Here is a 13,705-nt window from a genome sequence, read left to right as displayed (position 1 = left end):
GATTGGTTTTCCCCATCCCCACCCCCCAAAGCGTTACAGATTCCTTCTCATTTGTCGGAAACAGCCTCTTCTAGTCTCAGTTTATTTGTTTTTTTTAAAAAAAAAGTCTTCAGCTTTTGAAGAAGTCCATCAATTTCTGAGATGCACATGGTTCCACAGCACCAGAGCTTCAGCTCTCTCTCCCCTTTGATTTGCTAACAGGGGCTTTGGGGAAGGACTGCTGGCTGCAGGACGTTCCCAGAGCCACTATCCCAGGCGACAAATAGAAGTGCTTCTCGTGAACTTTCTTTGCATTCATCTTGAAAAAGTCTCGTTGCTCCAGAGGTGCCTGGACCCAGCTGCAGCAGCCTTGTGCAAGAGGAAACAGATGAAGCTGCTCTTTTCTCTTCCTTTGGAGACTCCCACTGGCCTTGGAGCCCTTTTCAAGAATGCAATTGCTTTATTATTATTTAAAAATATTTCATAGGTTTGTTTTTGTTTTTCAAAATAGTTGTCTTTTTTTTGTTCCCTTTTTCCATTGCTTGAATTCTAGAAGCTTTTGGCGACTTCTCATTATTGGTGACAGGGTGTTTCTTCCTGTTGCCGTGATCCTCAGAGCAGCTGCCCGTCTCTGGTCCACGCAGAACACTCAAGAACTGGAGCTTGGACATACAGGGGCAAAGGGGAGCAGGGCCTCAAGGAAGAGGAGTAGGAGGACACGTAGCTATCAAACCTCCACAGACTGAATTTGGTTCATCTGTGCTCTCATCACCTGGATACTGTTCAGAATTTTCTTCTGGTGTCCTGCTAAAGTGACCCCAACTCGCAGAATGTCCCTTTGGGAGGAAAAGAAACAAACACCACATGAATACCAGAAGACATTTCCGTACAGCAGAACAAGCCCATGGTGTGCCTCCATGGAGCTGAAGGCTCCACAAATTTACTCCATAAATGCACAAATGTATGTGAACCTGGTGAAACCTCTGCTCCTTCTCTTTGACTCTTCCTGGCTTATCCTCCCAATTTTTGCATTCGCTACCTACCTGCAGCACCCTTTAGAGTACTGGAAGCCTCAGTAGAGTGTGTGAAACCAAATACCACAGGCTCTGCTCGTTGCCTTAGGTTTTCTATGCCTGCATTGTTCTGTTCCTTCCTTTGCATGTTTGGGTTCTCTCTCTCGTTTTGTGACACAGTAACCCATTTTTTCCATCCCTGGGGACATATGCACAGGATGTGCTACCCCCTCATCAGTACGACTCAATCCCCCCGTGCAGATGATGGCTGTTCTTGCTACTTTTGCTTTGAGCTGATGAGGCCATGAAGCCATAAACTTTTGCTAGTTACCTTCTTTGCTAAATCATGTCAGTTTAAGTTTTGCATTCCTTCTACTTCTCTGAGAAAAAGAGAGGTCATGCCAAGAGCATGAGTGTGATTCTGTGTTGGTCCGCTCTGTAATCACCCCAGCTGAGTTTGCTACTCATCTCCCTCTTGGTGGATAAACCTCAGTCATGAATTTTTCAGACCAGGGAACTGATGGCGTTCATGAGGCATGACCCATACCTGACTCTAAGGATTTCCAGTTGCCTTTTCTCCTTCCTTGAGTGTTAGGAACAGACTTCTAAGAGGAAGTATGGCAAAAACCTTGCTTGTTTTAGAGTCGAAGTCAATGGGCAAGGAAGGGTAAACACGAGCTCCAAGGAAAGGTGGAAAAAATCCTCTAGCACAGGTGGCCCATGAGCCTGTATGTTTGCTTTAGAGCTTGCTTTAGACCTTGTCTCTTTGGTCAAACAATAGGAGCACAAAGAAGGAAAGCTGGGCATGGGGCTATGCCACAAATCTACACATTCTGACTGGTGGTAACTGACTGGAGGCCACCACTGGAGCATGTTCAGCCCATGCCCTCTGAGATTGGTGTGAGAGGGAACACCCAAGCCGCAGCTTTGCTGCCGCCCAGGCTCCTGCTCAGCAAAGCAAATGGAAACCTGCTAGTGTGCTACACAACTCTGGCACCCAGGATGGTGTCCTTTACGGTGACTATTCTTACTGCAAGGGCTTTCCCTTCCCTCCTCTGCCCCAGCCACATGTGCTGAGCTAGGGAATTTTCCTCCTTGGATGAGTTTGGCACTTTGACATTTGCTTTTGTTCTGATTGGGAACAAAGCCCAAAGCCTTCACTCATGTCTGTAAACCAGAATAAGATTGCGGCCCTGCACAGCCAGTCCTGTGCTTCCTAAGCTTTCTGCCCTGGGCATAGATCCTTTGGTGGCCCAGGTGGCCCAGCCTGCAGACAAACCGGTAAGAAACCTTTCAAGTAGGTCAGTGTTGAAACCGTGTGGATTTGGTGAACTGAAGCAGTCTTCAGCAAACATTTACGCTTTGCTGGCTATCCACTTTTGAAGCAAGCAGTGTCTCATGGCAATTCAGCTCCACTTACGTGATTATCTACTTCTGCAAAGACCAGAGAACACTAGAAGCTGGTTTCAAGTCATGTTGCAGCATCATTTCCCAAGGCAAAAAGGACTTGGAGCATCCTTCTCTCTATTATCATGCCCAGCAAAGCAGGTAAGAAATGTGGAAGGGAGGTTTGCCACAACTGGTGGGAACATAAGCTGAGGATACCCTTGTGATTGTGATGAAGTCCCTCAGAGAGGACGTGGAAGATATTGTGAGGGACATGGTAAGGAACTGGATGAAGTGACATTTAAGGGACACTGAGCATGTCCGTAAAAAAAGAGACTTCATTAGGTGAACTGCCTGCAGAACTGCTTGGCTGTCGCGTATATTTCGAATAGCACAACCTAGGCAGGGTTGGGCTGTGGTGTGGGTGTGATGTCCCAGTTTGGTCAGAGTTCTTCTTCCCTATCCTTCAGGTTTTATGGACCCTCCTTCTGTTGCATGCACACAGCACATAGTGCGCCACAACCATTCCCAGGGCCTTGGGACTCTACCACAGATGTACCGAGGCAGTCAGAATTGCCGTGTGAATTTCCTGGCAGCAAATAAGAACAAAAAGCCAGAAAAGGTCAGTTGGGCTGTTTGCGTGAATGGATTCTGATTCACTGGTAGATTTAAAGTGTGGAATTAGGCACCAAATCCAAAACCATTCCTGGTTACCAGGCACAGAGACATCGTAGCACTTACAGATGGCTTTAATGCTTGGGCTTTCTTAGGCAGGGTTTCTAAAGCTAACTGCAACCAACCACAAATCTTTCATCAGAGGCATCAAAGCCCCAGCAAGCCTCAAGGGATTTCAAAAACCACCATGAACGGATTTCAGCTGCCTGCTTCCTCTGAAGAACTTGCTAAGATTTTGCCACTGAGGGATGCTTTTAGTGAATGCAGGACAATTCAGAACAAACTTGAAACCATCTGGACTTTCAGAGGCCTTTCTTAGGCAGAGATTTGTTTGCAGTGTGCTTGTCTCCATCACCAATAAGCCGTATATCCAAGAGGACTGCAGAGTCTAAAAGTGCTCTCCAATGGCTGGAGAACTGCCTGATGCTGGCCTGAAATCTCCATTTGTTCCATGCTGGAGTTTTGGAGACCTTTGTGGGGTTTTCGTTTTCACAGTGGGGCCATGCAGTGTGATAGCGTGGAAATGAATTCTGCAGATCTGGAGTGACAGACACACAGTCTGGAGACAAAGCAGAGTAGTTCTGCAGAAACTGAATAGACTAAAAGTGGGTCCACAAAGCAACAAATTCTATAAAGGTAAAACCACATCATATGAAAATAAAAACCAATTCAATAATGACCAATTGCTGTTAAACTACTGAGGCTTCTCCTTGTGCTGCAGGACTAGAAGCCTGGGCACTTACTCTACAGTCATCTGAGATACTACGTCGAAGGTGGTGAAGCCAGCACTGGCAAAGCTCTCCTTGTACTGGCTCATCTTGATGGCATCCAGCCATTCATCCACAGTGTTGAAGCTGGTATAATCCGGGATTGTGCGGTCAAGTAGGGGGAGGTTCATCCTGAAATACAGAAATGGGGAATGAGCAGAACAAACAGCGGCAGGCACGTGCATTCCCGCACCCTCCATCAGCTGGAGGGACCTGGACCAGCATCGTTCGTAGTGCCTGCACCGCAGCATATTAAGAAGCACCACCCAGAAGGCACTCTGTTCAACTAGGGGAAGGATTGTATAGAGCATCGGGGAAGTCCTTCTGGATCAGTTTGTATGGGAGAGGTAGGAGCCATCAAAGATGATGGGATGCAGCTCTCAAATCCTGGCTGCACAAGGGAAGAAAGCAGATTCTCATAACGGGGCCAGTGCTTCCCACAAGCTGGTGTATCCCCACCCAGTCCAGGGAAACATTGTGCTGCCTGACAAGGCTTTATTTGCCTCCACTGCATGCGTGATGGGACTGCCAAAGCAACCACACACATCCATCGTGTGCACATGAAACCAAGGTGCCCTGCAGCGTACATTGTCCTTTCAACGAGCTGTCTGTGTTCACCAGATCTAACCTGTCCAAGGAGAAGGACCAGAGTGACCTTGACATCTTCTAATGCCCTTCCTATAAAGGGCCAAATGACACAGACCAAAACCAGCCAGCCTAGAGAGGTGCAAGGATGGTGCCCACCAGGACCCGAAGGACAGCAGATCTGCCACCAGAAGCCAAAGGACAAGAGGAAGACAGGGGTACCTACCCAGAGGAAAGAGGTGCCATGGCTTTCAGGCTGTTGGGATTTCGGATCATTTTATCTAAGGTGTTGACAATTTGCCCAAATTTGGGTCTGTGGTTTCGATCCTTCTGCCAACAGTCAAGCATTAGCTGGTGCAGGGCATTTGGGCAATCCATAGGTGGTGGCAGCCGATAGTCCTGCTCGATAGCATTTATCACCTGTGAGAGGAGAAAAAGAGATCAATACAGTGGCAATAAAAGCTATTTAATTCACAATGTTCCTTTTCATGGATCCTGAGGGCGACTGGCATGGCCAACCATAAGGCAGCGGGATGGCCCTGCCTACACGTATTGCTGCCTATCATCTTAGCCACTGATTCTTGTAGCAACGCACTCTTCCAACTCTCAGCCCTTTGCACATCATGTTGTCCTGAGAGATGACAACAGCCTTGCTCAGCTGACATGCAGCCTTGCTCACTACTTGTGGCGAGCCATTGCCATCAGTCTCCTCATCTGGGGAAAGACAGCATCCCTGGTACATCAGCAAGGATGTGTGAGCCTGCAGCTCCAGGCATGAGAAGGGTTCATGTTTTCAGACAGGTACGCAGCACAACCTAATAGCTCACTGGGAGGAGAGCATCCCCATCCAGTGAAGGGTCTGCTCAGACCGGGGAAGCTGCCCCTGTGCTTCCTTCCCCCAGCACTGCTTTCTATTCCTGCCAACAACCCAGCCCTTCCAGGCAAGTGTCGTGCCGCAGGACGGGGCTGGGTGTGCTTGACCAGCAGTAGGGGCTGGACCTCCCCCAGTCCTGGGCACATGCACACAGTGGGGGGGACCTCCTTCCCCTCTCCCTGCCCTGGCTGGACGTGACAGTGCCCCACCAGGCCTGCGAAGGTCCCACTGGAGGCATCCCCAGTGTGCTTTGTGCAGCTCCTGGCTCCCATTCAGGGATTCTCCCAAGAGGCGCAAGCTGTCCCCTCTCCCAGCTCTCTGGATGGCAGATCTACCCGAGACAGAGGGAGGGGAAGTACAGGGGGAGTGGGGCTGGGGAGGGTCATCACGCAAGCATCAGGGGCTCCTCTCTGGCATGGACCAAATGTTCTCCTGACAAGCCGCCCACCTTGCTGCCAGCAGACACATCCCACGAGGGGGCACAGGCTGCGCTCTCTGTCCCCGCTCCCTCCCCCCCAGCCTCTTCAGGCACTCACACCCCAGGGTCAGGAGGCTAATCTGCAGCCAACATCCACCACGAGCTCATTCGCAGGCAGGACCAGCTGCAATTAAGTGGTGACAGCTTCTGTGGTGCAATGTCCTGTGGCAGAAGAACGGGAAGAAAAGGCTGGGGAAAGGCGCCACGCAGCAGGCTGTGCTGAGGAGATGGGTACGGGCTCTGCCATCCCTGCCGTCTGGATTGGCTCTGCTGCAGCAGAGAGGCTGCAGCAGGAGAAACCACTAAGGTCTATGGGAGGAGGACAAGGGAGGGCTACACATACAGAGGGATGCTGAGGCAGGGAGAAGGGCACCTCTGAAACAAGCTGGAAGCCAGGCAGATGCTGTAACATGCAGATTTGCAAGACCCAAGCTTGCAGCAGAGGGCAAGGACAAGCCTTCTGCACTCCAAGGGTCTACCCAGGACCTTGGTATTAAATCCTGAGGGTTCACAACGTGAAGACCTCAGGAGGAAGGGCAGCTCTTGAGGGACAATGTTCCAAGAGACCTGGGAGCCCCACACCAAAGGGGTCTTCTGGACACACTCATGCAGGTGTAGCACTCTGCATTGCCACTGGGCAGATGGGCTTTGCCCACCCAGGTTAAGAGAAACAGGGAGAATGGCATTGCTATGGTGAAGGTGTGGACTGCAGCCATGGGTCATCCTTGCATGGAGGCAAGGACTCAGAGAAGCTGCCTGGGTCCCAGGGAGCAAGGAGTGCACATAACAGTTCCACCTGAATTAGAGAAGAGTCATAAAGTATTTAAAGTTAAGTATGTTCTGAAATACCTTGTGGTTTTAGGTCCTAGCTGTGTGCAAGTTGCTTGGCTTCTTACACATCACAGTCCGAGCTTGCCATGGGAGATTTAATGACCATCTAGTGGAAGATGTCCTTGACCATGGCAGGGGGGTTGATGATCTTTAAAGGACCCTTCCAACCCAAACCATTCTATGACTCTATAACAGACTTTCACCAAATGCCCATGGTCTCTTGCAGATGAAGACCTGCCTGCAGCTCCAGGAGCTCTCAGGTCAGTGGTGGCATTTCCTTTTCCACCCACCTGCTCCCTTTCCTCCTGGGCATCTCTCTAACAGCACTGAGGGTGCTCACACTAACCCTGTCCTACTGTAGTGGGTGTTGTACGGTCTCTACCCTCTGCCACAGCAGCACAACAGGACTAGGACAAAAGAAAAAGTTATCCCCATTACTTCTTCCAAAGGTGTTGACCTTGGACACACCTCCCAGGACAGAAGGCTCCAGACATGCCACACACTGGGTCTAGCTGTAGCCATGCTTTGGCCATGCAATGCCCCCAGTTCCAGTGTTTCTGCTCCTTGTTTCTTAACAACTTACATCTTGATTGGTCATATCCCAGTAAGGCCGCTCGCCATAGGACATCACCTCCCACATGACTATTCCATAGCTCCATACATCACTGGCCGATGTGAATTTTCGGTACTGAATTGCCTCAGGTGCTGTCCACCGTATTGGGATTTTCCCACCCTGCAGGAAAAAACAGAGGGGATGGTAACAGAAAGAGCAAGAGTAGTTGAAAAAGATGAGTGTCCAAAATATTTGCCTCCAATATGCTGGTAAAATCCTAGAAGGAAGGGACCACAGGACTATCTCTAACTCTAGATCAAGGTGGCTGTGGCTTGTCTAGCCAGGTCCAGGAAACCTTCAAGGATGGTGATTTCCCCCATTTGTCTGGTGACCTGTGCCAGGGCTGTACCACCCTCTTGGGAAAGAAGCTTTTCCTGTTCACCCTGAACCTCCCAAGACATGGTTTTATCTATTGCCCCATCTGGTACCACTGCAAAGAGTTTGGCTCTGTCTTCTTCATAACTGCCCTTCAAGTCCTGTAGGTCACTTGTAGGTGTCCCCTCAGCCTCCTCTTTGTCATTAAACAAGCGCACATCCTTCCACATGCCTACTGCTACAGCAATCTTAGGCATGACAAAATGCCCATTGCGCTAGTAGGGTCTTCTGTAGAAAACTGAATGGCTATGAATGAATGGCTATGAAAACCCTATTTTTCTAATCCAAACCAATCCCCTCTGAATGTCCCTCCATCCTCTGGCTGTCACCTAGCTATTTCCAGAGCAGAACAAAAGAAAGTAGAACACCTTCCTCTTCAGCTTTCTACATCTGTAGACTCTTTGAAGTCAGTGATATATCATCCTCTTGAGCTGAAGTCCTCGTGTGTCAGTTGGTTTGTTGATATATACATGATCGAGCAGTCTTTGATCCTGCCCGTTTCTGGAGACAGAGGCGGAGTGAACATCTTCTTTAGAATAGCATGCTTGGTCACTGCTGGGAAATGGGATGGACTGGGTGGGCACTGGGGTCTTCTGTGATCCTGCTGGGCAACAGCAGCTCTGGAGAAATCAGAAGGACTCTCCACTCCCACAGAGTTATGCACAGAAGTGTACGAGAGTGGCATGGCATGGGGCCACAGGGATTGCAATGCTCTGCTCAAGCCCTTGCAGCCTCTTGATTTTCCATGAGGGTCTTTGAACTTGAACCATTCACAACTCAAGGGACCTTCTGAAGAGAAAATCTTCCCCTGTGCTGGAAAATAACCAAAATTGCCTGCGTTTTGTGGCTGTGAGAAGATTAAGGATTATGAAAGGTCTCCTAGGACTTAATAGGACTCAAACCCTATGCATGCTAGAATAATGAAAAAACCCATAATGTTCCTTAATCTTCTCACAGCCACAAGCCTCAGACAAAATACTTCGTTTTCCACAGTGGGAGAGACCAAGAATTCCATACCAAACATGATGTCCTCTCCATCAGGCATCCTCTTAACAGAGCTCTTGACAAGCAGTGGATTTAGAAGTTCGCTAAAAAAGAAGTCCTAAAGTAGAAATCAGAGACTGGGTATATTTGGAGGATCCTCATGGGAACTTAATTCAGTGAGACCTCCCACCTCCCTGGTTATCTGACCCAGAGCTTCCCCACCCTCTTGGAGAAGGAGATTTTCCTAAGGTCCAGCATGAATCTCCCAAGACATAGCTTGTGGCTGTTGCCCATCCATGGACACGAGGTCTCAGGGATAATTATAATAAAAACCACCCATGCATCTTGGGATGTTTGAGGATGGTGCATTTTGAAGAGGAAGATACTTTTACTTTGGTACTCTGTTATAGAGGGTGCACATATTCTGTCATTATAGATAATTCATGTCCTGCTATGGCGCCCACAGTTCAAGAAGAACAAATTAGAGATGACAGAGAGGAAAGCTACAGGCACGGTAACAGGAATAGCAAAGAGCAGCAAACACCAGAAGCTCCCGTGTATTTAGCTTAACAAAGGGAAAGGTAATTGGATGTAAGGATCATGCTGTGAAAAACAAATGTGGCTAGTGTTTCTCAAAGCCATAGGATGACTGTGAGGATCGAATAGTTGGTGTTTGAAGCTGCACAAGTTCAGATGAGAATAAAAGCACATGTTTTTAGGTGTTTGTTAGGTATTCAATCACTGTTACAATTCACTAAGAGCTGTGCCAGACATCTCATCACTGGCAGCTTCAAAAGATCTGGAAGAGATGATTTCCTGTAGATCACGCACCAGCTCTATCAACACTCATTTCCAAGAAGTCCTGCCACAGGCACTGTACGTAGGCGCTGATCCCGCAGCATTATTGTAGAACGAAGATGTACGCCTTTGCACACAATGGCATTTGTGAGAACTCCCAGCTGCAATCTTCCTGACCAAGAACAAAGTCTCCAAATCATCCTTCGGTCCCTGTGCGCATTCTGTAGCCTGAGACAGGCCACGGGTCCTCAGTGGTGCTTGTGTCACTGGCACCGTGGCCTTCCTGGGAAGCTGTGACCATGAAGCCATTTCTGGGAATGGTTCTCTGTCTAATTCAGAAGATCAGTATCTAGTACTGCAGGACTTCATCCACAAGGCATCCACACTTCAGTCTGTCATTCACGGGGCTGAGCCTGTGACATGACATGAGAAAGGATCGCAGCCTCCTGGACAGCAGGGCAGCACAACTGGACAGTGATGGTAACCCCCCTGCCCCAGGCTTGCTGCTCTGGCAACAAATCTGTTAGGGCAGCATCTCAGAGGACCCCCAGCTGCTCCATGCTGGATGGGTATCATGCATCATCTCAACTATGGGCTTTACCAGGGACATGTGCATGTTTGCAGACATGTTCGGAAGAGGCTCAGTTATCCACAGAAAGGACTATATGGCCCATCAACAGCCCCTGGACAACTGGACAGGACCTTGCAAGAGAAAATCTTCCTTGGTTCATTTCATTGGCCTTTCCCATCTGGCACCTTATTTCCATTGCTGGGACCCTGAAAAAGCCCTCCCCACATCAAGGGGAGATCACCCCCTTTCCCTCTCTCTCCCTGACTCCTTCCTTCACCACCCATCCCTCCCCCTCTGGAAAAGCAGCTTTACCAGTGCACTGGTGTAGGTGGGATCAGAGGTGTCATCCTCCAGAAAACGGGAGAGGCCGAAGTCGGACACTTTGCAGACCAGGTTGCTGTTCACCAGGATGTTGCGGGCAGCCAGGTCCCGGTGCACATAGTTCATATCGGCCAGATACTTCATGCCAGCCGCAATGCCCCGCAACATGCCCACCAGCTGGATTACTGTGAACTGCCCGTCGTTTTGCTTAGGGGAAGAGAGGGGAAGAGTCCACATGAGAGGAGCAAATTACCAGTCTGCCATGGTCTGGCAAACAGCCAGCAGCCTCTGTCTACACTGCATGTCAAGACACAGCTATGCCAGGAGTACATTAAGTTCCCTCTCAGAACCAAAGGGTGGGGAGTGAACTGCTCACAGGGACTGGACGTCACCCTCGCACTATGGGCATCACTACCAGTGTCATCCAAAGGTGGCAGATCTGCCACACCTGGCACAGGAGGATCAGAAGGGGCAATCTATTCCTATTAAGCAGGTTATCTCCCTTCAATGCAGTGAATTACTCATTTCAAACTCAGACCTATAAATATTTAGACAGAGCAGCTGGAGGTGAAGTCCTGACGTGTTAAAGCTAGTCAGACCGTCCCTCCATGTCCACGGAGGCAGTCTGTAAATGCGCCTGTGGGCACGTGTACAGGCAGGCACAGCCTTTTGCCCATATGAGTGGACATGCACACCTAACAGATGACAGCCTTGACGCCACCTCCACCTCTGCTCCTGAGACACAGACCCCTGGACCACACAGCAGCTGCCCCAGTGCCCGGGGATGCTGGGCAGTGAGAGGCACTGCCATACTGGCACAGGGGAGGAAGCCTTCCCCTCCAGTCCTCCTCAGGCCCAACACAGTCCCTGGGACTTCATCCTCCTGGGACCTCATACCCGCAAGAAGGAGTCCAGTGAGCCATTCTCCATGAACTCAGTAATGATCATGACTGGTGAACTCTTGGTCACCACCCCCTCTAGGTGGATGACGTTGGGGTGGTCGAACTGCCCCATGATGCTGGCTTCGCTCAAGAAGTCCCGTCTCTGCTTCTCTGTGTAACCAGACTTCAGGGTCTTGATGGCCACAAAGATCTCTCTTTTGCCAGGAAGCTTGAGATGCCCACTGCACACCTCACCAAACTCCCCTGTGAACAGAGGGAAACAGGTAGGTCTTGTAGCCTCCCAGACTTTCTCCCCAGGGGACCCTGCTCCCACTGGCTCCAGCTGTGCCCACCCCACACATCCCCGAGTTGACCACCCACCATCTGCTCTGTGCTTCCTCCCTCACTCCATGCCCAAGACCTCCTTCAGGTGGACCCATCCTTGGTGAAGAGCACTGGAGATGAGGAGTGCATGTCCATGTACATGGGAACTCCTTGTCTGCAGCACTGGATGGACTTGCTCCTCCAGCGCTGGACCACCTTGCTCATGCTAGTCCAGACTGGGGCTAAGTGCAAGACCTTACTGACACCAGTCTGAGACTACAAAGGAGACTGTGCTGCTGAGGGCCAGCCAGACATGCACAGTTCACCTACCTGCCCCAATCACCTGCTCGATTTTGACACAAGAGATATCGATTTCTTTTGCAAATTCCCTGACAGCCTCGTTGGGGTCTTCATAGGTGAATGGATCAATATAAATCTTCATCCCTGGAGTCACTGCATAAAGGTGAGGGAGAGAGTCAGACAGACAGATGCAAATGGAACGACTGACAGCTGGCATCAAGGAAAAGAGAAACCTGGTTGTGTGGGGTTTTTACCTCAGCAAGTCGCATAATCAAGGGCACAAAGCAGACACAGCAGGGCAGTTTGCGGAAGAACATGCAGAGCCATGTTCGCACAGGATTGTTAAAGCTGGATTCTAATGAACATTGGCCTATAAGTCATTGCTGGGGCCCTGGAGGGCTGCGCTATCAGCTAGGAATGCAAACTGTGACCATAGAGAAGCAGACATCCTCTGGAGCAGGATCCAGCTTTAGCAGATACAGAGGAAAGCAAGAGAACCATTGGCTCTTGGGAGATGGTGCATAGGCACACCAATGTCATGCTGTGCTCATCGTGCTGCAGCGCTGGAAGAGGAGCAGTTGTAGGGGCTGCAGCTCTGCCCCGCTGGCCTCCTCGGCATGCTGCTTCCACCTCCGCACTGCATCCCATCAGCATCATGGGGGAGTGGAGGTGGACACCTGGGCTCAGCACTCAAGACAGGAGATGGTGAAGGTCTGCCCTGGGATGTAAAGTGAGGCACAGGCTGCTCTTGATTCTCTTCATGGAGATTGGTAGGGGAGGCAGCTCTAGGTGCTTGGTACACAGCCACCAAGCCAGCCTGACTCCTCCTTGGGGTGTCTGTGACCCTTCCAGGGGCAGTGCAAGTAGGACAGACAGTCCAGTCCACCCCCTGTTCTCCTGACAGGTAACCCTGCCTGAGCCTGGGTTCCCTCTTGATAGCCTCAACACTGCTGGGCAGGCCAGAAGGCACAGCAACATGCTTATGTGAAAGGCAGTGGGACCTGGTGAGGCTGGAGTGCTGATGCCACATCACATCCTACCTACACCGTGGGACAGCTCTTACCTGCAGTCCTCCCCTCTCTACACTCATTTTTTTGGCCTCTGGCTTGCTCCAAAAGTGGGGGTATTTCGAGAGCAGAGCTGACAGCTCACTAAATGAGGAGCCCAACACAGAACCAGAGGCACGACCCCCAGCTCCATGTGAGGGATGCTGGTAGGATTCAGAGGTGCAAGGCTCCCAGCATCCCCACACCTTGGCGCTTTGCTAACCATAAGCTGCAGCCTCTCCACAGCAGTCGCTGCCGGGGTGCTGAGCAGGGGCTGTGCCTTGGACCGGTGTCTTGGGTGATGATGTGGCTAAAAGGCACCCCAGGCCCGTTATCAGTTCATCTGCATCCAGTGGCATCAAGCCCATTCCAACAGTCGCGCAGGCACAGCTATTAATGCCAGCCCAGCCCGAAGCTGTCACGTTCCGCACCAGACCCCGGGAGGAAGTGTGAATGCATGTTTACACATGTGGCATGGACTGACAAACAACTGAGAGCCGCATTTACATAATCCTTCTGGAAGGGCGTCATTTTTCCTGGGAAGCTATGGCAACGCAGCCAGCACGCTGCTGCTCTGGCACAGGGCTGCGGTTCAGTGCCCTGCCCTTTGGGAAATGTCCCCCAGGTAAATGCAGAAGCGATAGCGAGTCCTGTGCTGAAACACTACTGATGTTTTCCATTTCCTGAACAAGGCCCAGGTCTGTACAAGGTGTAAAAAGGACGGAAATCCTGAAGCTGCAAGTACAACACGAGGCAAATAACAACTGAAATTTGAAGCAAGTGGGATCATAGCAACAGGCCTCTAGCGAGGGAGGAGAAAGGTGTTCGGAGGGCAGGGGTTAATGAGGGGAAGGAGGAGGCACAGGGTGATGCAGGGTGCATGGTGGGGTCTCAAGCAGGAAGG

General features: G+C 50.5%; 1 protein-coding gene across 10 annotated transcripts in view; it reads right to left on the bottom strand.

Moving 5' to 3' along the window:
* Positions 1-706: 706 nt before the first annotated feature.
* EPHB2 (EPH receptor B2) overlaps positions 707-13,705 on the bottom strand; it is a 93,883-nt gene continuing 80,884 nt past the window's right edge. For all 10 annotated transcript variants that reach the window (XM_035900570.1, XM_009645081.2, XM_035900572.1 and 7 more), the window contains 7 exons: positions 11,786-11,908; positions 11,148-11,395; positions 10,242-10,457; positions 7,172-7,321; positions 4,632-4,825; positions 3,797-3,952; positions 707-815 (listed from right to left, as the gene is read on the bottom strand). In XM_035900570.1, the coding sequence (XP_035756463.1) occupies positions 707-815; positions 3,797-3,952; positions 4,632-4,825; positions 7,172-7,321; positions 10,242-10,457; positions 11,148-11,395; positions 11,786-11,908 (1,196 nt within the window). The remainder of the gene's footprint in view (positions 816-3,796; positions 3,953-4,631; positions 4,826-7,171; positions 7,322-10,241; positions 10,458-11,147; positions 11,396-11,785; positions 11,909-13,705) is intronic.

This window comes from Egretta garzetta, unplaced genomic scaffold, assembly GCF_000687185.1.
Source record: "Egretta garzetta isolate BGI_Z169 unplaced genomic scaffold, ASM68718v1 scaffold108, whole genome shotgun sequence".
Classification (NCBI taxonomy): Eukaryota; Metazoa; Chordata; class Aves; order Pelecaniformes; family Ardeidae; genus Egretta; species Egretta garzetta.
Note: the sequence above shows the minus strand (reverse complement) of the source record. Positions and strands in the feature narration are given on the sequence as shown.